The sequence below is a fragment of the Ictalurus furcatus genome, chromosome 6, assembly GCF_023375685.1.
Source record: "Ictalurus furcatus strain D&B chromosome 6, Billie_1.0, whole genome shotgun sequence".
NCBI classification, from domain to species: domain Eukaryota; kingdom Metazoa; phylum Chordata; class Actinopteri; order Siluriformes; family Ictaluridae; genus Ictalurus; species Ictalurus furcatus.
Window position 1 is genome coordinate 19,958,243 of NC_071260.1, and position 16,422 is coordinate 19,974,664.

A 16,422-nucleotide genomic window follows, 5' to 3' on the forward strand; every position below is an offset into this window, starting at 1 on the left:
AATATTTACAAAAATGTGAGGGGTGTACTCACTTATGTGAGATACTGTATGTGTATTTCACTCATTTTATCCCCCCCAGATGGGAGTGGCACTCAGTTGTTCCCGTTTATCATGTGATAGTAATAGCAACTGATTGTCAAACACCCACACGCTTGCTCCGACAAAAAGAGTTGACCTATAAGTTTTAAAGCTCAGTACTTCACTCCTCCTTCCTGTCTGGAGACTAAAATGACAGGATTGTGTTTGATTCATCCTCACCGGGGATGGGCTGTTGTCATGATATTGTCGCTTAGTAACCGTATATGGAAGAAACACTGATTTTTGGATTGAATTACATCTAATTTCAAGTACTCTTTTTCATAAAGGTCCCTTAGGAATATGGGTTCTGCAGGTTTCATTATGAGGGTTGCGTGTGCACATTTTCAGCATTTTGAGTGCAGTGTAATCCTAGATTGTTTGTTGTATGATCCCTCTGTGTGCGTGATTCATAAAAAGTGCCACCACTTAAAAAAAAAAAAAACAGTAGACATCATTGTTCTCTTTCTTCTCTTTTTTAAAAATAATTCTCTCTCCGTGTCTGTGTGCAGCTCTCGGGTGGGTGTGAGTTGACGGTGGTGCTGCAGGACTTTGTGGCGAGCTCTGTGTCTGAGCTCAGTGTTCAGACGGGCCAGACTGTGGAGCTGCTGGAGAGACCCAGTGAGCGGCCGGGCTGGTGTTTGGTGCGCACCACGGATAAAAGCCCACCTCAGGAGGGTCTGGTGCCCAGCACAACACTCTGTATCTCCCACTCACGCAGCAGTGTTGAGATGGACTGCTTCTTCCCTGCAGGCAAAGGTAAGGATACAAGCGATGAAGCATTTCTTCTTATGTGTCTCTGACTGCCAGGTATGTTCTTGTTTTATCCCCATTTGCCCAGATTTAAAGCAAAAAAAAACAAAAAAACACACAGTTTAAATTCTTCTGCCGTGTAATTTATTAATCAGAATTATTCATGAAAGATTAATATCAGACAAAACTGTGTTGAATCAGAGACTTTACTCTGTGTGTCCTCTAGGGGGCGACAATAGACATTAATTGTGAGAGCTCATTATAACTAATATAGCTTTCTCTCAAAAGAGCACATGATCTTCACCGCTACATTAGCACATATCTCTTAGGATCATACACTGAGACTCATCTGTTTGTGTGTGAGTCATGAGATGAGTAAGTCTCTCTGTCACACACCCACACACTTTCTGGTTTCACTGTTGCCTGAACCTGATTGTCAGTGCCCAGGTTACATACAGGACCATAGTCACTCAGCTAGTGCAGGCGTGTCTGATGAGCAGTTTCCACCCGGTCTAGAAAAGCACAGAAAGTAAAATTAGTGAAGCAATAGAATATATTTCTAGATTTTCTAATGGGATATAGGGATGTGGGTTGTTTAAAATGCCACAAGCTAATGCAGTAAGGTTGAATGATGACATGCTTCCTCTGAGACATGTGAATGATAAATGGTCTGCACTTATATAGTGCTTTTTTTTTCTTTTTTTTCTTTTTTTCTTCACCTTGGCGGTTCTACAAAGCACTTTACACTGGTTCTCATTCACACACACACACACTGTCTCACCATGCAAGGCACTAGCTTGCCATCGGGAGCAACTTGGGGTTCAGTGTTCAACTTCAGTATGTGGAGTCATGTGGGCCGGGAATCAAACTGCCAACCCTACGATTAGTGGCTTAGTGGATACGATTATCTCTACCACCTGAGCCACAGCCGCCCAGCACGTGAACAGCCAGTTCTATAAGTTGCTGTGTTGGAAGCAGGAAAAATGGGCAAGAATAAGGATCTGAGTGACTTTGACAAGGGCCAAATTATAATGGATGTACGACTGGGTTAGTGCATATCCATCTTGTGGAGTGTTACAGTGGTTAGCGCCTACTAAAAGTGGTCCAAGAAAGGACCCACGGTGAACCGGGGACAGGGTGATGGGGACCCAAGGCTCATTGATGCACGTGGGAAGCGAAGGCTAGCCTGTCTGGACTGATCCCACAGAAGAACTACTGTAACACTAATTAAAAAAAAAAAAAAAATTAATGCTGGCTATGATAGACAGGTGTCAGAACACACAGTGCATCGCAGCTTTCTGCTTATGGAGCTGTGTTACCACAGACCGGTCAGAGTTCCCATGCTGACCCCTGTTCACCCCCAAAAGCACCTACAATGGGCACGTGCATGGGCAAGAAGGCAAGACGACAGAAGCAAAGTGATGCTCTGGGAAATGTTCTGCTGGGAAATGTTGAGTCCTGGCATTCGTGTGGATGTTACACCCCTTCATGGGAACAGTATTCCCTAATGCCAGTGACCTCTTTCAGCAGGATACTGCACCCTGCCACACTGCAGAAATTGTTCACGAATGGTTTGAGGAACATAAGTGGAGCTAGATGTATTAATGCCATTCCCATGGTTTGTTATTATGGATCCTTTTGCCTTCTAAAATACCCAAGTAGGAAAGTTGTGCTATCTGTATGAAATCTATTTGTAAAGGTATATATTAGATTTCAGAGTTGAGGTGCTTTAAATCTCACATTATTTCTATGGTTGCAGCTTTAGCAGCGGTAGCAGATGCAGTACATTGGGATAGCTTTAGCAGCTGTGGTGTAGCCTAGTGTTTCAAAAACTTCCTTAGCAGTAAGATGGCTATATTCTCTAGCGTTTCATTCTCCTTCTCTATTTCTAGTGGCTTAGGAAATAGAAATTCTGAGATTCATCATCTTCTGTCACTATTAATGGATGGCTTGCAGTCAGGAATAGCTATGAGCTATAATGGAGTCAAATCAAGCTGTGTTGATCATGTTGATGAGATCTGTTACAGTACCTGTATCTGCTCTGATGAGCATGCGCACTGTTGTAGTTTGCGTTGAGAGAGATATAGTATTGTTGAGTATTACCAGCACTACATCCTTCACTGCCATCATGCCATAGCCATTGAACTTTGAAATAAGTAATTGTTGAAAATTATAGTAGTCTAGTATTTATTTAGTGAATGATAACAGCTTTCACCTGGTGAGCTCTACTTTTGATTTATTTTTCTAGCTGATACAGATACATAGTTATAGAGAGAAAGCATGTTGCTTGTTATTTCTAATTAGCAACCGGAAAATTAAAAGTATGGAGTTTTAAGCATCAGACCCATTTTCCTGTGTATGCAGTTCAATTCAGTTTTATTGTATAGTTCGCTTTTTTCAACTGACATTGTCACAAAGCAGCTTTACTGTCACAAAGCATCTTTACAGAAATATATACATTTGCAATCTTAATTTTATATCGATAAATTTGTCCCTTAATGAGCAAGCCAGAGGCAATGAAAAACTCCCTGAGATGAATTGAGGTAGAAACCTTGAGAGGAATCAGACAAAAGGGCACCCATTCTCATCTGTGTAACAACGGATAGTGTAATTATAAATAAATCCGTTCTATGACCATGTGCTACATGATGTAGCACAAAACAAAAGTGCAGCTGTGTAATCAGGAGACTCACCACAGTCTCAACATGAAGTCAACTGATACCCGGGCGCAAAAAGATACAGCACCAAAACTGCCCGCATTAGTTGCAGTTCAATGCAATCTCCACGGCTTCTAAGTGTCCCTAGGCTGTCCATATGGGGCCATCCTCAGCAACAGTGACTGGCCACCAATCAACGAGAATTCCAGAAGGAGAAGCAGGCCGGCCCGGAGAGCAGAACGGTTCAGGCCCACTGCTATCCCAGGAGCAACACGAGGAGCTCTCTGTACAGGGAGCTTCCTGTCTCTATGTGGCACTGTTTTCTCTGCTTAGTGACCTTGGACTTAAAACATCTTTTCAACATGTGTCTATTTCCAGCATTTCTGGAACACCACAAACTGGAGGAAAAAAAAGTTAAATATGCACGCACTTTCTTTAAATATCAAACCCGGTTTTGAATAAGACAAGCCTAAAACGTGTTTTATTTAAAACACTACATTATAATGTTGTTCTTGAACGCATTTTCCTTCTGGTTTAATGTGAGTCTTTATAATAACAAATAATGGTTCCCTTTGCCTGCTGTGAGTTAACTTCACACAGCTTCCTCTTTCCTAGCTGCTCTATTTGTAAGATGGGTATCACTTACTATATCACTTATCAATGAGTCTTTTGTTTCCTGATGGAGTGTAGTCTTGAAACAGTTTATTAACTTTGGTTCTTTCCAGAATAAAAGTGAAATTGAGAGTTTTTTCTCCCAGTGCACTGTATCGATGTCCCTGTTTTCATGTGATTTTATAGTTACTGGAATCATAATACGAATCTGATGGTGTCCTCTTTACCATGCCATTAGATTGTGCCATTAGATACCCATGTTATTCGTGATCTTTTACTTTTTTTCCTGTCAAGGTCTGTCCTACATGATCCCTGTGCTCATTTTTCACTCACGTCTCCTGTTACAGCATGAGAGTTTAAGCAATATGGTATTTATTTGGCTTATGGAATAGAAATAACCTTATTTGCTTACCCAGCTTCCCTTTCATGTTTTCATGTTTGGAAGACACCCCCCCACACACACGCACACACAGACCTGTTATCTTTCCAAAACCAAATGCAAATTACAGCTCAATAGTAATCTCCATCCAGTATGGAAATTGCAGCAGTGCCCCTATATATATATAACTTCATTGCAGTGGCAAGTCTGAATGCATCATACACTCCTGGAGCATAATCATAAATTCCTGTACAGTGTATGCATCACTGCTCAAACCTTCCTTTGTGTCTCATTATTATTATTATTATTATTATTATTATTATTATTATTATTATTATATCATATGGGTGTTCTGACTCATCTGTGCCGTGTGCGTAACAGCACAAAGAGTAGTGATCTGTCCAAACACAAATAATCTCTAATGTCAGACTACTAGCTGAGAAATGGCCTAATTGTAGCAGCAGCTTCCTGTGTTGCTCCTTCTCCATGGTTGAGGGCAGTTTACCCTTCTCTCTGTGCGTGTGTGTGTGTGTCTGTGTGTGTGTGTGTGTGTGTGTGTGTGTGTGTGTGTGTGTGTGTGTGTGTGTAGGGGTGTATGCTCTTATCTAGGCCAGTGCGGTGGGTGCAGAACTATCTGGGCTATATGGCAGGAGCAGGACACTTGCAAATTGAAACCACTTTGTCTGTGTAAATTCTCTTAAAATGCAAATATGTAACAGACAAAACATTTCATTTGGAGTCACATTAGAATAACACTGAACTGAACCACGTCTCCAAGTACCCAATACTTCAACAACAACACAAAAATAAGAAAGTAAGTAAGTAAATAAATAAAGCGTTCAATTTTTTATTTTTATTCATTGTGATTACGTTATTAAATAACAACAATCTGAAATTTCCCTTACTTTTTTTTATCTTTAAAAAAGGTGTAAAGTGTCAATCTCAAGCTGCTACAATATAATTATAACTATAAAAATAAATGCTGACATTTTAATAAATACTATTAATACTATACAGTACATACATATTAAGGAGGTCTCTTAACTCTATAAACATAACAGAGGTGCAATATCAGGAAATGAAAGCAATAAAATAAAACATTTTCTATACTTATAAAATAATTAGTGTTCATATACGATACATTATGTGCTTTAACACAGATAAAGTACTGTGTGAATTGAATTAAACTGATAAAAAAAACATTAAAGGGGAAGAAATGATTGTGCTTCATGTTTGCATGTAAGAAAACACTGATACCGTTCAGCTTTGTCATTTGTTCCTATCTCTGACGCTGTCGTATTACAGGGATTTGTCCAGCTGTTTCAGGAGACTCCCATTCCTTTTGTTGTATATGAGCAAGCAGGTTTCTGGAATATTTCTACAGACAGGAAATATATTTTAGCTTGATGAACCTGATTTTAATCAAGCATCCCCACCCTTGGATTAACTAACTGTAATTTTCCAGTGTGTTGTGAAATGCATTTTTTTTTAGCCTCTATAACCGTTTTTTCTCATTACTGTTGTTCATATTATCTGTAGAATACAGCATGACTTCTTTCTTGAAGTAGAAGAACTTTTGACAATGAGAAAGCAGCTTGAACACAGGCACATGCCTGATCTGCTGACCCGTGATCCTGGAGAACGGCTCACTACTGACTGAGAGTCGCTCTTTAGATTGCCACTGAGTAGAGCCTTTGTCACAGGCAGGAATGTAACTTGACTCTCTGTCTCTATACCCCAGCATGTGTGGCAAGGAAGCTGTGAGAGAAAGAGAACGAAAGCATGAGTGCGAGTGTGGGTTTGAGTGCATGTGGCCCCTCCTCTTCTCTCTCCTCCCTGTGGTGGAAGGGTGTAGAGTGAACTTGGAGCAGTAACTCAATGATTACACTGTCTCCACAACATTAAGCAGGAATCTCTCTCTTCTACTCAATCTCAGTTCTTACCCTCTGTCTGCTTTCTGCTGAGCCATGAGATCTTGAGGAAGAATGAAGAGTGGGAGACACGTTTGCTCATGTTGTAGTTGGATTATAGCGAAGTGTTGTTGCTGCTGTAGCGTGTCAGGTGGGTACTGTCGGCTTCATACCTCTTATAGCTAGATGGGTTCAGGAATGAGGTGTGGGGTTGAGAGTGTGAATAACAGCTATTACATTAATTGTGGTACATATGAACCTGGCTATTAGTGATTAAAGGCTTTAAGGGTCTCATTTTTTAAAATGTATTATGCTCTTACTACCTGATATCTACAACCCATTCAGGGGAATTATGAGTTCTTTGCCGTGTGTGTGTGTGGCATTTATGTGTGTTTTTGTGAATGCCAATGTCCCGTTGATCATGGGAATACGCCATCATCATGACCTTGTCTTAACGTTACGGAAATATAGCGTTTATTTGAAAAACTATTTGGAAAAAGACAACAGATTTTCTGTTGTTCTGATGTTAAGGTTTGGTGCAAGTGTAGCCATAACATTAATTAGCTGCATTAATACATAAGTCAGTGGAAACACCCCACAGAGTTAGTAACTCAAGATCATGTAAGGTGTATGTGTGTTTGTTGATGTCAGTACCCCTGTGCTTTGCTCTAAAGTGGGCTAAAGTGCTCTCTCATTACCTATTAACTCAGGAAGTCTCTCTCTGCACCGAGACAGCGGGGTTGACTCGCTTACACAACAACAGCAGCAACCTCATTAATGTCACCATACTGCTTTCAGGTACAACGGCTCAAATATAAAATTCATCCAAAAAATGCACTGAAAGGATTCAGTAAAAAAGATGAGATTTCAGCAGGCAAGATTTCCTTGTGTTAATTGGATATTGTATATTCTGTGCTGTAGGCATGTTAAGTCATGAAATTCTCCTGGCTGGAGTAAACGTTAGTAATGTAATATCTAAATGTAATATCGCAATATGATTTACAGCAATATACACACATTTCTAAAGAGCTCATCATTGTTGCTGCGGTCATTAATGAACAAATTAGCCCAAATCCATTTTAACCTACTCATATAGACAAATCATGTATCACAAGTTATTTCTTTCTTTCATACTCATCTATGTATGTATGTATGTATGTATGTATGTATCTTCTTTCTCTTTTGCTTTTCACAGAGCCAACATGATACTGCAGCAATGTCAGTCTAACCAGTTTAAATGAGATATTCTAGTTTTTTTCACATATATGTTTGGAATGTTGCATTGCAACATGATGCTATGCTGCATTTCACTATTCTGTCAACTAATTGCCACTGGAGGCTGTGTCATGTTTAGAAATATGTGGCGCGCATACCGACTGTAACAGAATTTCATTGAATAGACTAATCAGAGCGAAAGGCAGATAATACCAGGGGACATCTGGTGCTCTTATACTGGTGAAAAAAAGACTCTTCACTCTTCCTTTAGTACAGGAAGTCCTTGGGGAGATATTCTGTGTCAGTGACCATCACTAGACTTAACTAATGCAACATTTGTTTTTCTGAGTAGATACTGTAGGTCAGAGAGAACTCTCTCATTTTTTTTTTTTATGGAATATGCAAGATATTTTTCTTAAACCATGCTTTAGTGAAGGACTAATGAATGTCAAATATGTACATTTTGTTCCACTGTTTCATCTTATAATGAATGATTAACTCATTCGTTGTCTCTCGGATATATTACTGTAACGCCCTTTTAGCCGGAGTTTCTAAATCCACAATCAATAAACTCCAATATGTACAAAACTCTGCTGCCAGGATCCTGACTGGGACCAGGAAATACAATCATATTTCTCCTGTTTCGGAGTCCTTGCACTGGCTCCCGGTCGGGTTCCATATCGATTTGAAAATTATGATGCTGACATACAAAACATTACATGGCTTGGTTCCTCATGACTTATCTGGTTTATTAATTCCTTACACCCCAAATCGCAGACTGCGCTCCTCAAAGTGTAATCTGTTAACTGTTCCACAAACCCGCTTAAAATCTACGGGTGACTGGGCTTTTTCTCTCTATGCTCCTTCCCTTTGGAACTCTCTTCCTCTCGAACTTAGGGAAGCTCAGACCTTTGGCATTTTTAAAGCTGAACTTAAGACTTACTTTTTTAAACTTGCATTTGATTGCTGATGGCTTCTTTTATTATTATTATTATTATTATTATTATTATTATTATTATTATTATTAACTTTTATAATATTTTTTTTCCATATACTGCTTATTTTGTGTACAGCGCTTTGAGAAGCTGCTTTTCAAGGCGCTCTATAAAAGTTTATTATTATTATAACAGAACATCTAGTTTGATAGTTAGTTTTGTGGCCCTCCTGTAGGACTCAGGTGGTCAGGTCTGACAGTGCATTTGAGGATACGCAACTAAATGTATCTTTTTGTGGATTTTCCTTGACATGGGGATAATTCAGTGCCAAGTCACTCAGGCCTGTGCCGCCTGTCACAAATCTTGAAGCTCTGCCTTAGAAGATGGAAGATAAACTTTGCTGGTTGAAAAGAAAACTTCAGATTCCCTTCTCTCATAGTCTCTACACTGTAGTCATCTTCTCAGGGAGCTTCTCACGAGAGGTTGCCGTGTAACAAGTACTACTAAAAAAAACTATCCATGGTATTTTTACCACTTTGCTATCTAGTGGCTGAAGTGTGCAGGTGTTAACAGGAAAACACTGCTCTAGTGCTGTGAGTGTGGATAAGAGGAAAGAAAAACACACTGGAGTCACCTTTATATGACCTTTAAAGAAAATGGGATGAGTGAAGTCAGTTCTTTTATCAGTTCTGATTTAGCCTCATGCTCAGGTATGTATTTAAAGCAAAGAACATTATTATAATAATATATAGGTGTACTGTTATTGTAATTCCAGTAAGCTTTTTACCTGCAGGTATTATTTGTTAGATCTTATTTTCTGCTGGTTTATTACACTGTTGCTGGATGTTACCTATGCAGAAAATGTGCAGTATTATTATTATTATTATTATTATTATTATTATTATTATTATTATTATTATTGCACAGTACTTTCACTGAAGGAGACATAGCACATTCATAAATGGCTCACTTGTGTAGAGTAGTGAACACATGCACGTCCAGTTGGAAATGATGACCTTGTGTCTTTATGGAAAGCTCTGTAAATGGTTCTTGTGAGATTGGAAACTATACAACAGCGCTTATGACAAGAGGCTATACTCTGTGTCTATGTGTTCAACTTGTCTAGAGCTTTTAGAGATCCATTTTCATCACTATAGAAACTAAAGTGAATCTTCTGAAAGCCTTCTTGTACCAACTGAGAGACATTTCTTACTCAAACCTGTTTCTTTACCAAAATGCTCAAACCCTACAGTTTATTCCATTATGTTTAATTGGAGGAGCCTTGCATTGGCATCACAATAGGTATAAATGGAGTAAAACACTTTTATTCTGGTTTAAGGCTGAATGTTCACATCTTTCTATAGTTTATAGGGAAAACAATCCACGGTGAGGTGGTGTGATGTATTACTACTCCAATTTTATAGAAGCATGACCCAAAGTGTTTTATTCCGAATGATTACATTTTATGGTTAATTAAAGGATAAATTGGTGTCCTTTATGTTGGATCAGTTTGTAGTTACATTTAAAGGTGTGGAACATCATCAAAGGAAATTAGTTCCTGTTATCGCTTATGCCATAAACAGTCATTCCCTTACCAGCCTCTATTTTTTTTCTTTCTCCTGAAGTTAATAAGACAAAAAAACAATTGTTGTGCTACAGAGAAACTGGAACATGCAACGTCTTCTTGTGTCAAAAACTTACCGACTGTTCCGAAGTGCTGACATGTGAGACTCTTTACATGTATGTAAAATAAATTTATCCTTACAAACTTCAGCATATCAAAGATCAGTCCCTATGTTAGTTGTTACTATAGAAACGGTAACATTATTTGAAAAAGCTCAATAATATAAACTGTGATATGAATTACAGGTGGCAAAATTAATCAACACCTTCTGACCAATCAGATTTGAGCATTCAACAGCGCTGTGGTATAATGTCGATTAAACTCAGACCAGTGTTTTAGCAGTGTTACAGTACATTTAATCTATTCTTAGATACATTTATATTTAAATCATTCTTTCATAGTCTTTAGCTTAGTCCTTGGGAGTTGCTGTTGTGTAATTTCAATGAATTATTAGCCGAAACTACTTGTGTGAGTGAGCGTTTGTTTGTTTATATAGTGAAGCACAACGGCTACTTTTTCGAATCAATCTTCCATCTACTACACTTTCAAGAGCATATACTGTCGTCAGCATGTCTGTGTGTCAACATGGATTCCTTGTTCACTTGCTTGGCCATGAGGGCCCCTCAGTTCACTGTAGCTCTTGGCTATCATCAAAACTAAAGCTTATCGAAATACATCTAGGAACTCAGCTGAGTTACTTGAAGGAGAATGGAGGAGAGAGCCTTTCTGTGAAACTGCAGATATATTTTCTGCCAAGCTGCTGGATAATGGCACAATGACAAAACTGTACTGTATGTACTGCTGTAGTCTTGCTTCATTTATCTACACAACACATGCATAAAGTACCATTCAGAAATTGTGTCATTTAAATTTAAAGTCAGTGCCTACAGTATATATCGATTTATTTTCAAAAGATTTTTTTTAAATGATTCCCTAACACAGATTTTAATTCAAACTCGAAAAGCATACAACTTACATGTTTAGCATATGTAGGAACTTCTTTCAACTTAAAAAAATCGAAAATATCAGCTTTAATTTCTTTAATAGATTTAGAGTAATGCATAATTCAAGGAGAGTTATGTCACATTTTTGTCACATTTTTCACTCTTTCTTACATTTCTTGGGTGCAATGCATTTGCAATGGAATAAATGTTATGCCAAATGAAAGAATGAACTCTCGGACACCTAGTCTTGGTGTGTTCAGTATTATACTAAAATGTGTGGAAAAGGTCAAAACAAAATTATGACTTTTGCTGCAGATGTGTGTGGTTAGACTCTTGTTCAGTTCTCATTAGAAGCATATACAGATACGGTCACAATAGTACAGACAGTTCAGGCCCAACCACTGTCTTCCCTCATGAGTATACTATAGTGTATCCTAAACAGATCAGGAACAGCTGATTCTCTTGGCTAAAAGATAATTCTAGCCAAAATAAAGTCTGTCAGGCAAATTATATATCTGAAGTGAATGCTGGAGCTTCTGAGAATATGTGCTGGCATTTACAGACAAACAACACTAACTAGCACTGAAGTCATGTGTATATTGTGTTCATTTCTTACTACCTTGCAACTTCATTATCGCAAAAGTAGCCTTATTTTTTATTTTTGTTTTTTTTCAAGTTTTTGGAGAGTTCGTTTTGTACATCAAAGACTCATATCATCTCATATATATAATTTCTAGGTTGGATAACATTTCTTATATCAACAACTTCCTTACAATGTTAACTAATGGTGCAGATTACAATAACTCAAAGAATTTGTTCAGTTCCTTAAAATATTACTTCCTGAATATATTATAACAAAAATGTAATTTATATTATTAAAAACATTAGTTTTGGTTCCGGGTTCAGTTCAAGGCTAAGTCAGACATGTGCAAGGTCAAAAACTGTTTTGTCATACAATCTATAAAAGCAACAATCACTGAAAATGATCTTTAATTGGTTATTAAGAGCAACAGAATTCTTCTTTTTTTTATATTAGAATTAATGTAATGGTAATTTTCCTTCATAACTTTACTTTATAATCTGAAAAGTCACTGCTAGTTGTTTAGTCTTATTGCACTGTGCAGGACACCAGGTCCAACAGCTAAGCAAAATAATTAATTCTATATACACAACTTGTTTTTATATATTCTATATTACATATAACATACTTTAAAAGCACAGAAAGTGGACAATATGGACACCTAAAACAGCTAACAAAAAAGCTCATATTGTTACAGAAAAGTGATCCGCTTACATATGGATCAAGTTTGAAGGCTATTTCAATATACATTGTGCTGGGTATTGTGGTGTAATCCTACATAGTGTAGCTTAGATCAATTATAGTGCATTACTGTTGTAGACAGAAGAATAGTGTAGTCAATACACATATTGACTTGGCACTGTGTGGTTTGCACTTGTTGCCTCATTTTACTGCATGGAATGAAGTGCAGTGTGGGTGTGCAGAGTTACAGTAATGTTACATCAGTGTGTACATACTACTAGAATTATGTTTATATGCTCACACCTTTAGAAAACTATCAATAACAAATTAGTGTGATAAATTATAAACAATTTGCTAGACATTTCTGTTTCAAAGACCGTGTTTTAATCTCAGAATAACAGCTAGGCATGATCACAAGCATATATGAGTCCTTCTTCATATACTTAGTCTTTTCTTGTACACTTTTCAACAATACTCAATTGTTGCTTTTGTTGTATTATCATGAGTTGCAGCCTGCTGCAGGCAAAAGTGACCAATAAATGTTCATATTTTCGTGTATCAATTAGATATTAAGATGTATCTCTCCGGCATGCATGGCTTCTAATGACTTATATGTGTGATATGCTGTCATATGCTGGCTCATGATTTTTTATTTCCATACTATTGTCTTGCAGAGAACTACGCAGTCAGTGGTGCAGATGGGAAAACGGACTCGGTGGCGGCGCTGCAGCCGCAGGCTTCTCTCGCTTCCCTCCATAGCAACTCCCCAGGACCCAAACGCTCTGGAAACACCCTGAAGAAGTGGCTCACAAGCCCCGTGCGCCGCCTCAGCCATGGCAGCAACATCAAAAAGCTGCCCAGCAAGCAGAAGCAGAAGAGAGATGGCCGCAAGAGCATTGACCTGGGACCACCTGAAATGCAGGATGACAGTCTGGAGGAGGTAATTATGCTGCTGCTGCTGTCAATATCTATATACTTGTATATAAATATATAAATATATATGATTAAAGTGTGTAGATCTGCACCACTGTGGCACAAATACAGTGAGGAGGTGGTAAATAAATAACAAAATGAAATCTTTCTTTCTATGTCTACAGTATATTAATAAACTCAGCAAAAAAAAAAGAAATGTCCTTTCACATTCAACTGCTTTTATTTCCAGCAAATTTCTTAAAATGTGTAAATATTTGTATTAACATAAAATATTCAACAACTCAGACATTAACTGAACAAGTTTCACATACATTTGATGAACAGAAATGGAATAATGAGTCCATGAACAAAGGGGGTCGATATCAAAAGTAACAGTCAGTATGTGGTGTATCTGGCCTCCAGCTGCTTTAAGTACTGCAGTGCATCTCATCCTCATAGACTGCACCAGATTTGTCAGTTCTTGCTGTGAGATGTTACTCCACTCTTCCACCAAGGCATTTACAAGTTCTCCATCACGTCTGGGGGGACACATGGTTACATGTAACTTTCCACTGCATGGACGATCAGCTCTCCTTCCTGTCTCCCTGTAGCATTGTCTTAGGCATCTTACATTACAGACATTGCAGTTTATTGCTCTGGCCACATCTGCAGTTCTCATGCCTCCCTGCAGCAGGTCTATGGCATGTTCACGCAGGTGAGCAGGAACCCTAGACATCTTTCTTCTGGTGTTTTTCAGAGTCAGTAGAAGGTCTCTTTAGTGTCCTAAGTTATTGTAACTGTGACCTTAATTGCCTAGCGCCTGTAAACTGTTCGTGTCTTACAGGTGCATGTGCAATAATTGTTTATGGTTCATTGAACAAGCATGAAAAACATGGTTTCAACCCTTTTCCGATAAAAATCTGTAAAGCTTATTTGGATTTTACATATTATTTGGATTCATTTTCCTGCAAAAGGGACGTTTCTGTTTTTGCTGAGTTTATATTTCATTGGAGCTCAGTTTTAATTATGAAATGGTGGGTTAATATGGTTTAAGCAAATAAATTCTGACATTTTTTTTTTTTTTTTTTTTACTGTATGAAATAATTAGTTTAATTATGTTTGAGGGCCCACAAAACCTGAAGCTTATCTGAATACAATAATATACAGAATGGTTTATGTCAACCTGTTATTGGTTAAAAAACAGTTAAATTAAATTGCTCATTAAAGATTAGCTTTCCTTAATTTGGTCTAACGATTTTTCTATCAATATGCCCACAAAAACATACACTATATGGCCAAAAGTTTGTGACACCCGACTATCACACCCATATGTGCTTGTTAAATATCCCATTCCAGATTTAGTCCCATTTTGTTGTTAGAATAACCTCAATTATTCTGGGAAAGCTTTCAACTAGATTTTGGAGCGTGGCTGTGGGGATTTGTTCTCATTTAGCCACAAGAGCATTAGTGAGGTCAGGCACCGATGCTGGGTGAGGAGGTCTGGGGTGCAGTCGGTGCTCCAGTTCATCCAAAAGGTGTTCAGTGGGGTTGAGGTCAGGGCTCTCTGAAGTACACTTGAGTTCATCTGCTCCAGCTTTGGCAAACTATGTCTTCATGTTTGGGCTACTTAGTTCCAGTGAAAGGAAATTGTAATGCAACAGCATACAAAGTGAAAAAGCAAAAAAAATCATATAGAATTGTGTGCTTCAAATTTTATAGCAACAGTTTGGAGAAGAACATATGGGTGTGATGGTCAGATGTTCATATACTTTTGGCCTTTATATTGTAACTTGTGGTTTGTTAAGGCAGTCATATTGTAAGTTCTTGCAATCAGAATTATAAAGTCAAACCTTAATAGCTATAGCAATTAAAACTTTATGTGCAGTCCTGGTATCCCTGAAAGAATTATGTTTACAATATATCTGTATCTTTTTTTTTTTTACCTGTAATATATGATCCATCACATAGTATTTAAGAGGAGCATATGGCTTAGGTGATACCCAGTTTAGCGTCAGAACATTTTGGAGCTGCCGCTTTCTTTCACCATGTCAGTTCTTTCGTTACATAATCAAAATATCATACAGAAAACTGCCCCCCTTGTTCTCTGTCTTGTGTGAGTGTCTTATTAAGAGTCTGGCATGGCTGAAGCAGCAGTAGCACTGGTCCAGATGATTGGGGGGGGTGCTCTTTATGCTTATGTGATGTGCACAAAGAGTCTCTGTAGGCAGGGCAGGAGCTGTGGACCCCAACACAATGACCCACATTAACCCTGACCTGCCTAAGTGCGTAAGAGCAGAATCAGTGAAGCAGTGCACACTGTGGAATTCTACTGGAATTTAGACAATATAATTTCGAGCTAGTGCATAGAGAGTTGTTCCAAAAACCCAGTCTAACATGCACAAGAGGTCTATATGCAGATCTCTGTGTATAGAAAGATCACTATATATTCACAGAACAGGTACTCAAAATAGGAATAACCATAACCAAATTGCAATACAAACAACACAAACTGAAACCAAAACAAGAGACTGCTAGATGCAGGAGCAGCAAAGCATGCCATACTCATATGCTGTTCAAAAAATGAAGAAAGGCAAGTTTTGGTTTTGGTGGTGTTCTTGTTTTTTTTTTTAAATATGCCAAGGAATGATTGTGTTCTTATCCACAGTCAAAACTGCAGTGCCAGCTGCCCGTGTTAATAAATGGGATATATAATATTTATTAATAGCTTAACAATGAAACTATTAGGGGTGAGCAATGCATTATATCACATGATCTCATCAATGACATAAGACTGATGTGGAGCAAACTATTACACACAATTTTTAAGGAGTACAGGGTGATATTGATATATTTGATATATTTTTATGTATTTTTAATTAAACATATTTTTAATGTCATTACAAGCCTTAAACTTCAAGTTGACAATTTTTTTGTCATTTTCAGTGATAAATATCCTTAATTTTTTTATAAATACACGTTTTTTTAAATCATTTTAAATATTAAAATTAAAATATATTTTTTACTGTTTTGTAAATAATAATTTATGTCTACAATTTTTTTTATGCAGCACTACTGCATTGCTGGAAACATTTTATTGTGAAACTATTTTCTATCGAAGAAATGCGTGATTGTAATTGTGATATGA

General features: G+C 37.7%; 1 protein-coding gene across 1 annotated transcript in view; it reads left to right on the forward strand.

Annotated features, from left to right (window-relative positions):
- The window catches only part of kalrna (kalirin RhoGEF kinase a), a 183,394-nt gene that overhangs the window by 144,487 nt on the left and 22,485 nt on the right, over positions 1-16,422 (forward strand). Inside the window, exons 34-35 of the mRNA XM_053627004.1 lie at positions 588-834; positions 13,040-13,305. Coding sequence (XP_053482979.1) covers positions 588-834; positions 13,040-13,305 — 513 coding nt within the window. The remainder of the gene's footprint in view (positions 1-587; positions 835-13,039; positions 13,306-16,422) is intronic.